Source organism: Colobus angolensis, unplaced genomic scaffold (assembly GCF_000951035.1).
Source record: "Colobus angolensis palliatus isolate OR3802 unplaced genomic scaffold, Cang.pa_1.0 Scaffold260, whole genome shotgun sequence".
Lineage (NCBI taxonomy): Eukaryota > Metazoa > Chordata > Mammalia > Primates > Cercopithecidae > Colobus > Colobus angolensis.
Genome location: NW_012115822.1, coordinates 737,806 through 748,929, shown reverse-complemented (window position 1 = coordinate 748,929; position 11,124 = coordinate 737,806). Strand labels below are relative to the sequence as shown.

The 11,124-nt window shown below is 55.9% G+C and overlaps 1 protein-coding gene across 1 annotated transcript in view; it reads right to left on the bottom strand.

Annotated features, from left to right (window-relative positions):
• PPIL2 (peptidylprolyl isomerase (cyclophilin)-like 2) overlaps nt 1-11,124 on the bottom strand; it is a 44,056-nt gene that overhangs the window by 3,626 nt on the left and 29,306 nt on the right. Inside the window, exons 11-19 of the mRNA XM_011947334.1 lie at nt 10,163-10,254; nt 9,027-9,116; nt 8,261-8,336; nt 6,874-7,034; nt 5,236-5,311; nt 4,808-4,914; nt 4,087-4,176; nt 3,713-3,746; nt 2,972-3,089 (exon numbers count right to left, since the gene is read on the bottom strand). Coding sequence (XP_011802724.1) covers nt 2,972-3,089; nt 3,713-3,746; nt 4,087-4,176; nt 4,808-4,914; nt 5,236-5,311; nt 6,874-7,034; nt 8,261-8,336; nt 9,027-9,116; nt 10,163-10,254 — 844 coding nt within the window. The remainder of the gene's footprint in view (nt 1-2,971; nt 3,090-3,712; nt 3,747-4,086; nt 4,177-4,807; nt 4,915-5,235; nt 5,312-6,873; nt 7,035-8,260; nt 8,337-9,026; nt 9,117-10,162; nt 10,255-11,124) is intronic.

Below are 11,124 nucleotides of genomic sequence, written 5' to 3'. Positions count from 1 at the left end.
AGGCAGGAGGATCACCTGAGGTCAGGAGTTCGAGACCAGCCTGGCCAACATGGTGAAACCCTATCTCTACTAAAAATACAAAAATTAGCAGGGCGTGGTGGCAGGCGCCTATAATCCTAGCTACTCAGGAGCTGAGGCAGGAGAATCGCTTGAACCCAGGAGGCGGAGGCTGCAGTGAGCCAAGATCGTGCCATTGCACTCCAGCCTGGGGGACCAGAGAGACTCCATCTCAAAAAAAAAAAAAAGAAATAAGAGAAGGCTGAGCGTGGTGGCTCATGCCTGTAATCTCAGCACTTTGGGGGGCTGAGACGGGTGGATCACCTGAGGTCAGGAGTTGGAGACCAGCCTGGCCAACATGGTGAAACCCTGTCTCTACTAAAAATACAAAAAATTAGCTGGGCATTGTGGTGGGCGTCTGTCATCCCAGGAGAACTGCTTGAACCAGGAGGCGGAAGTTGCAGCGAGCCGAGATCCCACCACTGCACTCCAGCCTGGGCGACAAGAGTGACACTCCATCTCAAAAAAAAAAAAAAAGAAGAAGAGAAGGTGGCAACTGATCTGTCAGCAGTTTCACAGGCTGGTTAAGCCAAAGAGAAATAAAAAATAATAAAATGATTCCCCATCCTGGCCCCTGCCAAACAACAAGAACCAACCATGCACCCAACCTACTTGAAAATAACCAACAGTACTAGGCAATCCTTGGCTGAGACGAAACTGAAAGGGAAGCTACCAACCGCCAGCAAGCAGTGAAGAGGGAACGTGCACCCTCAAAATGACAGATGCGGCTACCAGAAGCAGACATGGATTAAAGTGAAGGAGGAGGAAAAGCACCATGAAGAAGCAAAGACAGAGAGTGAAAACAATTCCACAGGAAGTGAAAACAGACCCTTCAAAGACCATTAAGGGATCGAGGAACAGAAAGTGTGATTAGGAAGGAGAAAAAAAAAAAAAAGGTGAGCACAGAGAGGCCAAGAAAACATCAGCTTCATGGGAACAAGTGCCGTTAACCCTGAAATGAAAGCCCCAAGGAAGTGGCACGAACGGCTGCCAGCTGCCTTTGGCCGGCTGTTCACCACAGCTGATGCCAGTGCGATTTTTTTTTTTTTTTTTTCCAGACAGGGTTTCACTGCTGCCCAGGATAGAGTGCAGTGGTGCGATCCCAGCTCACTGCAGCTTTGACTTCCCAGGCTCAGAGGATCCCCCACCTCACCCTCCCAAGTAGCTGGGACTACAGGCACACACCACCATGCCCCACTAATTTTTTAAATTTTTTGTAGAGGCCGGGCGCGGTGGCTCAAGCCTGTAATCCCAGCACTTTGGGAGGCCGAGGCAGGCGGATCACGAGGTCAGGAGATCGAGACCATCCTGGCTAACACGGTGAAACTCCGTCTCTACTAAAAAAATACAAAAAACTAGCCAGGCGAGGTGGCGGGTGCCTGTAGTCCCAGCTACTCAGGAGGCTGAGGCAGGAGAATGGCGTGAACCCAGGAGGCGGAGCTTGCACTGAGCTGAGATCCGGCCACTGCACTCCAGCCCGGGCGACAGACTCCGTCTCAAAAAAAAAAAATTTTTTTTGTAGAGATGGGGTTTTGCCATGTTGCCCAGGCTCGTCTCAAATTCCTGGGCTCAGGCAATCCACCTACCTCAGCCTCCCCAAGTACTGGGATTACAGGTGTAAGCCACCACGCCCGGCCACCCCTGTGATTTTAACCATTCCAGGCTACAAAGCCACAGCCAGCTCTGCTCACAACATGCAGGGGCCACACATGTCACAGCAAAACCTGCTGGAGCCAGTCCACACAACTGAGACCACGTGTGACAAGACAGTGAGCCGGTGGAAGGCCACAGCAAAGCCACAAGAGGCCAGGGTTCACCCCAGAATGCCACGGAGACACCCGTGCACTCTGGCCTTGTAGTGGCCACATCCACAAATCCCAGGAGGACCAGAAAAGCACAGAATCATCGTAACAGATGCTAAGAAAGAAACCTCTAGAAACTCAGCCACCCTCCTAAAAAACAGCCCAACAACAAATGTTCTGAGAAGGCAAAACAGCCATTCCTGTGGAGCACAGCAAGACGCCCACTTCCTCCTCCTCATCAGGCCCACAGTGACATGACGGTGACAGGACTGATGAGCACACCAGGGTGGCAGAGGGGAGGCCAGCTTTTGATGATAAGCGTGACTATCTAGAAAACCCAAAAAACTCTTAAACCCTTATTTAATTATAAGAGAATGTGATAAAGTGGCTAGATATAAAATGAACAGTAGTTTTTCTCTCCATGAGCAATGATCCCCAAAGTTGGAAAAGGTCCATTTACAAAAGTATCACAAATTATAAAAAGTCCTTAAGAACTTGCTTTATCCAGAAAGTCACAGGACCCACGTGAAGAAAATGATTGAAAGACTAAAATGTAAAGTCAGGCCACTGTCTGGGGTGGCAGGTGGATGGAAAGGGCACCTCTGTTCTTCCACAATACAGGCATCTGGCCCCCACGGCCCTGCTGGCCCCCCATCCCCTGCTGCTTGCCACCAGCCTGCACACTGCTCCCCACATGCACCAGGGCCACACATTCCCCAGACCTCCCGTGTCTCTCCAGGCGCCTCTCCCTGTCCAGTCAATGCCCTGCACAATCCCTCCCACATGCTGCTCCAGCACGCTGACCTCCCCAGCACTGCCTGGCCACAGGCACCCACACGAACGCCTGGTCCCTATCAAGAGGCCCTTCTGGACCTCCAGTAATTCATGACTTCTGGTCTCTCGAGGACAAACCGGACGTGGGCAGCTCTTCCTGCTGACTCACTCTGGGGCCTCCCTTTTGAACACAGGTGCACATGCTTGGCCTAGGTGTGCCGTACACTGTCTGGGTTTGATTCAGAACCAGCACACCCTTCAGGGAGGGCCAAGAGGGAGAACCTGCAGGGAGTGCTGGCTCACCTCCCAGGCCACCCCAGCCAGCCCGGCTGACTCACAATTGAGATTTGTTGCTGTTGGGCCCTGAGTTGGCCATGCTGAGGATGCCGCGGCCCGTGTGAGAGAGGTTGGGCCGGAACTCATCTTTGAAGGGCTTTCCCCAGTACGACTCCCCACCTAGAAGAGAAAGGCCCACAGAAGCAGGAAAGCTTGGGCCCCAGCCGAGGCAGAACCAGAAACCTCAGAGTCCCAAGGGGCATCAGGGCCTTGCTGAGCCCAGCCTGGGGCAAGGGCACTTGATAGGGTGGCCCCCGGCCCCACGTCACCAACTCCTGGGTCCTTTGGAGCCCCCACGCCTCCACACAGGCAGGCTACTGCCCACTCACCCCAGGCCTGCCTGGGGCCTGCCCCAGGACAGGAATTAAAGAGTCAAGACCGCCATCATTATCACTCAAGCTATGGGAATACGGAGTGGAGGGGCCTGGACCCAAGCAGCTGTCAGGCTGAGGGGCTTGGAGAGGCTGCAGGAGGGAGGGCTGGCTGTGGTCTGAGGCGGACCCCAGGGGCCCAGGGAAGAGACCACACACTCCTGTATCCTCTACCATACAGGCCTCAGAGCCACCTGGAAATGAGAAAACCGAGGGCCAGGCCTGAGCGGGCACAGCACTGATGGCTGCCAGTCGTTCCACCCAGGTCTAATAGATTCCACGTCTGAGCTCTGCACAGCCCCTGCCCAGCTACCCCCTCATGCCCCACAGAGCAGCCAAGGTGCCCAGAGGGGGCCCAGTACCAGTACCTACCCATGCCTGTGCCTGTGGGGTCGCCCCCTTGGATCTGTGAAAACAAAAGCCAGTGAGCAAGTCACACTCTGAGACCCGAGGCCCACTGCCTGCCTGACTGAAGGAGACCCCTCCTGCTACATGGCTCCATACGGAGGCTGGGCTCTTGGTGATGATGAGGGGCCCTCCTAGCCACCTCCCCGTGTGAACCCAGTGCTGGATGGGCTGGGGCCTCAAGGGTCAGCCTATGGGTTCCCCAACAGAAGATCACTGACCGGACTCATCCTGGCCACTGTGGCATGGGCCAGGGCCCTGGAACGGGGCAGGGACAAGCCCACCCAGCCCCTGATGTCCCACCAAGCTCATCTGTGCAGCCAGTGACTCGTGTCACTCACCACGAAGTTCCGGATGGATCTGTGGAAGATGGTGCCGTCGTAATAATGCTTCTTGCAAAGCCTGATGAAGTTTTCGCAGGTTTTTGGTGTCTGCAACATAGCCCCGATACTTGTATGAGGCAGAGAGCTGCCAAAGGCAGCTCACCACAGCCACAGGAGGCCTTTTTTTTTTTTTTTTTTTGAGATGCAGTCTTGCTGTCACCCAGGCTGGAGTGCTGTGGCACGATCTCTGCTCACTGCAACCTCCACCTCCTAGGTTCAAGACATTCTCCTGCCTCAGCCTCCCAAGTAGCCAGGACTACAGGTGTGCGCCACCACACCTGGCTAATTTTTGTAGTTTTAGTAGAGACGGGGTTTCCCCATGTTGGCCAGGCTGGTCTTTAACATGTAGCCGAGTCAGCTGCCCGGCCACACTGGGCAAGGATGGACCCACAACAGCAACCAACAGGCCCCGTGCAGCCGCATGGCCCAGAGCAGATCTCACGGGAGAAGTGTGGGCAGAGCAGCAGGTGCGGCCTGGCCCCTTCTCTGAAACACTGGCACCTGTGCTGCCAACACGGCCCCCTAGGAAGGACACAGGGCACTGCTGCGGGTCCCGCCTAGTGACAGGCTGAATTTCCTACAAGCACATACCACTGGCAGCCCTATATTTAAGACATGGCTGTCAAATGACCCCAGAAATGACCTTGGGACATGGGGAGGGGCCGGCCTTCACACCCACCAGGTCGCAGTGCAGCTCCAGGTTGAGGTCTCCCTTGTTGGTGTGCAGTCGCACGTAGCCCTTCTTCTTCACAAACTGGTAGCGGAGCACATCCTCATCGATGGCAGCTGTAAGCAGAGGTCCCAGCTCGGCCCCTGCCCTTACCCTGGGGCAGCCCCACTGTGCCAGGCAGCACCGGCCTCAGACACACAGGCAGGGACTAGGCTCCAGCTCTGGGGAGAGGAGGGGAGCTGGAGGCCGAGGGTTTGCTCAGGCCATGCACCAGCCTCATGGGGCTGGCAGGGGTTCAGCAGCTAAGAGGGGGAGGACTAGGGGCTCAGGTGACAGTAGGAGCCCGACAGGCCAAGAAAGTGGGAGTCGGGGAGCACACCCACCCCCTGCCACTTTCAGGTCACATGGCAGGTGACTACAGAGGCAAAGGTGGTTACCTGCTTCATGTGTCGTCTCCGGGACCATCGCAGTGGAAGTGAAGGAAGCGCTGACCTTCCCTGTGGAATAGTGGGCCTGCCAAGGAAACCAGGATGGCACCTCAGCAGTGCCATGGGAGGCAGGTGGGCGGGGACGTGTCACTTGCCTAGAAGCCAACCACATACCACCCCTGCCCCCCAGGCCCTGCTTGGTGCCTCTCCTCCAGGAGGGCCTCCCGACCAGCAGGAGGAAGAAGCCAAGGCCAGGCCGAGCCAGGGCCCCCTCGCCTCAACTGGGTCCCGACTCTTACGATATCAGCTGAAACCCTGGAGATAAAATACCACACAGGACTGGCCACCTCAGGATTAGGAGTATATGGCTGACTTCTCATTTATTTTTATTTTAATTTTTTTTATCAGACAAGGTCTTGCTCTGTACCCAGGCTGGAGTGCGGTGGTGCGATCCTGGTGCACTGCAGCCTCTAACTCCTGGGCTCAAGTGATCCCCCGACCTCAGTCTCCTGAGCAGCTGGGACGACAGGCACCTGCCACCATGCCTGGCTGATTTTTTGTAGAGATAAGGTCTCACTATGTTGTCCAACCTAGTCTTGAACTCCTGGCCTCAAGCAATCCTCCTGCCTCAGCCTCCCAAAATGCTGGGATTACAGGTGTGAGCCACCACGCCTGGCCTCATTTCTTTTTTTTAAAGTTTCAAATTTTCTACACTAAACACATTACATATTTAATCAGGGGTCAGGGGAAAGCCCCAATAAATGTTATTTTTTATCATAGAGGAAGAAAAGGGGTTTCTCCCATCTGAAGAAAATACAAGCCAGGCACAGTGGCTCACACCTGTTAATCCAGCACTTTCGGAGGCCACGGCAGGAGGATCTCACTTGAAGCCAGGAATTCAAGACCAGCTTAGACAACACAGCAAGATCTTGTCTCAAAAAAAAAAAAAGTATACCAAAGTGCTAAGGGCAGCGTGTCAGCATGTCAGAGGGGTGACCATGGACAACAAACTTGCTTTTTAAAATTTTCCAGAATTTGAATACTTCTTTAAGGAGAACTTCAGCGATACCTGCCCATGCCTCTGCACTCCCCCTAGCTCCAGATCCCCACACTCTGCCTGAACAGGAGGAAGAAGCAAACACAGCAGCCCCAGACAGGCAGCTCTGTGCGGTCCCAGGCACGCCATCCACCTCAGCACCGCAGCAGACTCTGAAACGCCCCAACTCCCCCTGGCATGGCTTTGGGCCCCAGTGCACATCGGGCCCTGCCCTCCCAGCCACCACAGAACCACACGTGCCCACTCCACGTGCCTGCCCTGGCCACTGAGCTCAGGCTGGGACCACAGCACAAGGCAGACCTTCTGTGGAGGGGTCTCCTCCCCTGTGTGCCCCCACACAGCCCTTGGTTCTTCAACGACCAGTGTGGACATCAGCCCCTCCCCTTCCGCCTTCTCAGATTCTGTCTACCTCAGGGCAGCCCCAGGGCTGTGTGCTCAGAGCCATCAGGGGCACCACAGCTCTGGGGGATCCTGGCTGCCTCCCTGCCATGTACCCCCAGGCCCCCATGAACCCCTTTCCCAGGACCACTCCAAGAGGCCATGAGATGGGCAGGGAGACGGGGCTCGGCTGAGTGCCCTCCGCCACTCACAGCATTCAGCTTGTCCACTTTCTTCTTCTCTGGGGCCTTCATGGTGGCTGCCAGAATCTCATCCCCTTTGAACTCCTTGTAGAGCTCCTGCAGGGTCTCTCGGGTCTCGGCATTTGTATTTTTCAGATAATAAGACGGGTCCTGTTTGGCCTTCTCTTCATCTACAAACCAGCAGCATGGCCCTGAGCAGCCGAGCCCCCAGTATCCTCCCCACACACACATGCTGGGGAAACAGATCTAGAATAGGCCAGGGCTGTCCAGCCATGGCACGGGTCCCGTGCCACTGCCAGCCACAGAATGCCACAGTGCCCAGCTACAGGCCTGAAGGTCTCCCCAGGCAGTTCACAAGCGCCTCAGGATGGACTTCAGGTTGTAGTTTCCTGCATATTCTGATCTTTTTACTGTATACACTTTGCTTTTTTTTTTTTTTTTTTTGAGACAGGGTCTAGCTCTGTCACCCCGGCTGGAAAGCAGTTGCAAGATCTCAGCTCACTGGAGCCTCCACCTCCTGGGCTCAATCGATTCTCCTGCCTAAACCCCCTGACTAGCTGGGGCTACAGGTGTGCGCCAATCACACCCAGCTAATTTTTCTATTTTTTGTGGAGACAGGGTGCCCCCATGTTGCCCAGGCTGGTCTTGAACTCTTGAGCTCAAGCGATCCGCCTGCCTTAGCCTCCCAAAGTGCTGGAATTACAGGTGTAAGCCACTGCACCCAGCTGCTTTGCTTCCGTAATTTTAAAGGTTATTTTTACTTAAAATAATAGAAATGTGTGGGGGTCTTTTCGGATGTGAAATCCCCCATTCTTGCCAACTCAGGAGGGCGCCTGCTGCCTACTGGTCCTTGGACAGCAGTCCACTCTGTGGAGAGGGACGGGCATCCCCGTGCAGAGAGCACAGACACGGCCCAGCCCCAACCCTGGCCTCAGGCTCTCCTGACTCAAATCTCCCCTAGTCATGTGCTCAGCCTCCCTAAAACCCAGTTTATACAACGCTCACAAAGTGCCCAGGCCACTGCTCTGCAGCACGAGGCTGAGTGACCTCTGAGCATGAGTCCTGCTGGCTCCTCCAAGGCTGTAGGACAGCCACCAGTGGCCAGGAAAACAGGAGGACTCCATCACCCCACCACCTGCCCACTGACAGCACCGGCCAGTCTGCAGGGAGCAGGGGAACCTGAGCAGGTGTCCTGGCAGGGCAGCAAGTTCATCCCGCCCGTTGTTTCTGAGGCTGCAGCTGGCTCGGATTCTCTGAACACTGGTTCAGAAAATGCAGGACCTGTCTAGGCTGGGACCCCCTGACCTCCAGGAAAGGGGGGATTTTACCCAGGGAGCACTGTCCCAATTTCACCCAAATGCCCCCTCACCTAGCCCCAGCCCCTAGTTGTACATACCTGGGTCTATTATTTTCATGTTATTCTTCACATGATAGAAGTTAGAGACATTGAACTTGTCCAAATTGGTGGGGTCCTGCAGCAAAAAGAGAATGCCCGGCAGAGTGAACCCAGCCTGCCGCCAAATGGCAGCCACATGCAGCAAAGGTCGGCCAGCTGTCAGAGGTGGGGAAGAGGCCAGGGCTACACTGAGGTGGGGGGAGTCAAGCAGGGCATGGCAGAGGAGGTGGTCTGCCCCAGGCAGGGCAGCAAGCAGGGGCAGGGACAGGGACATGGCCTTGCTAACTGCTGGCCAAGCTGCGACCTTCCTCCAGGCACATGATTAACGAGCATTCGTCACTGTTAGGGAGCTATCAGATAGGAACATGGACAGCCATGGGCCAACCTCTGGTTAGTTAGAATGGGATAAGCCACAGAGGTGATTCACTCAGCAGGCCATGCTCCAGCCAGCACCTGCTTTTCTAAGTCAGTGTTTTTCATTAATTCACTTGGAGTTCTCTGACACCTGCAGGGAGCCCTGTGCCAGATCCCGAGGCCCAGAGCTCACAACAGCTCCTGCCGTCGAGGCGCTGAAGCAGAGCCAGGCCTGCAGAGTGGCCATTCAGATGCCTCAGGTGGCTTTGAGGATAGATATGAGGGACCCTGACACGGGGGTGGGGGATCAGGGAGGAGATGTAAGAGCTAGACTGAGGCGGCGGCCCCGTAGAGGCCTGGGCTGGCTGCAGGGGCTGAAGGCAGCTGGGGCAGGCGGGCAGGGGACACTCACCTGGAGGGTGATAATGTCCTGCCGGGAGAAGGGCTCATCGGTCAGCAGGTCCCGGAAGTTCTTGGCCTTGATATTTAGCTGTTCCACTGCCTATAGCCAGGAGGAAGTGGTTTTACGATGCCTGCCCCAAGCCTTGGCACAGGGGACCACAAGCAGGGAGGCCTGGAGCTGGCCCCGACCGTAGCACGATTTGAAAGGCATGAGGAATGAGAGAGACAGCAGTGTACACCCCACTGGCTGAAAGCAGAGGCTCCCACAAAGGCGGAGCTGGCTGAGTCTCAGATGATGAGCCAGTTCAGCCTTGCAGCAACCTTCCTACAGGAAGCTCCTGTCTGCACACTGATCAGCAAAAAGGCTCAGCGAGCCACCCACTCACTCACTACAGGCTTCACCGAGCTCCTCCTGTGCACAGGCGCAGCGCCAGGCCCCCGTGGGCAGGGGCTGTGCACATGAGATGCCTGCACTCCTGGGTTACGTTCTAGCAGAGTCCTTGCTCCACTAACAAGGACTGACCATGCCAGTTTGTGCAGGCTTCTGGCAAGAAGTGGCCCCCAAGGCCCCTGGAGCAGCGCTGGCCACCTACACCCCACAAACGTCCAGGTGCAGGATTGAAAATGGCACAAAGATCAGCTTTCCTGCCATGTGGGGCCTGCCCCGCCTCATCCCTGAGAGGAGGACCCATGTGTGAACACGGCTGCCTCCTCTCTCCCTACACCCACTCCCAGCCAGAACTCCTCCAGGAGACAGCTCCCTCCCGGGGACAAGTGGCTCCATCCAGAGCCGGGGCCAGCACTCCCCTCGCAGCCCTAAAGGCCTGTCCTCAGAACACGGGTGCCTTCCCAGCACCTGAGCTTTGCTGAAGACGCAGGAGGACCCCCTGGGGTTTAAGGGGCCCTGCTGGGCAGCCAGGACTGCCTGGATTCTGAAGGATGCACCTCCCCCAACCCTTTTTTTGACCTGCCTGAAAATGGGGAGGCTGCACTGCCAGAGCTTTGGCAGATGACCATGCCTGTGGTTGTGACTAAACCCCACAAGGACAGGCCATGCCCATAGCACACAGCCCAGCCAGTGTATCCTGGGAACACACAGCAGAGATCTCCCCACCGCTGTCTCCAGGCCCCGGAGCGAGGACACACCTCATAGGCGTAGACGTTGCCGGTCGTCCTCACAGCCACGATGTGGGTGTTGTTGGTGAACACGGTAAATAGCACTGGGCAGTGGTACTTCCCTAGAGAGAAGGCACACACAGGAAGGCCAGTCACCTCTGCGGGCTGTGAACATCCCAATGAGGACCGCGGGGGGCCAGGGCAGGGCAGAACTCAGCCAAAGTCAGCAATGGGAGACGGTGGAACCCCCTATCAGCTGCCAGAGCAGGGAACCGTGGGGACAGCTGCTCACCCCCTCAAACCCCTCCGTACCATTAGGAAACTCCTATTCATCCTGCAAGACCCAACCCCTGCATCTTCCTCAGATCGTCCAGCCCACCCCTGGGTGACCACCATGCTAGCCTCCTCCTCCTACTGAAGTTGGCCCTCAGCAGGAAACAACCTGCGCTCCAGCCCTGACAGCTCTACCTCTCAACAACATCCCCCGCCAGCCCCTGGTCAGCTCTTCCTTCAGAACCGCCCATCCCCTTGCCTGCTTACTATCTTTTTTTTGTTTTGCTCTGTTTCTTTTGTTTTTTTTTTTTTTTAAGGCGGAGTGGTGTGATCAGCCACCATGCCCAGCTAACTTTTCTGTATTTTAGTAGAGACAGGGTTTCACCGTGTTGGTCTCGATCTCCTGACCTCATGATCCACCCACCTCGGCTTCCCAAAGTGCTGGGATTACAGGCGTGAGCCACTGCGCCCAGCCTTGTTTTGCTCTGTTTTGAGATGGAGTCTTGCTCTGTCACCCAGGCTGGAGTGCGGTGGCTCAGTCGTGGCTCACTACAATCTCTGCCTCCTGGGTTCAAGCGATTCTCTTACCTCAGCCTCCCGAGTAGCTGGGACTACAGGTGCACATGCGTCACCAGGTACAGCTAATTTTTGTATTTTTAGTAGAGACAGGGTTTCACCATGTTGGCCAGGCTGGTCTCGAACTCCTGACCTCAACCTCT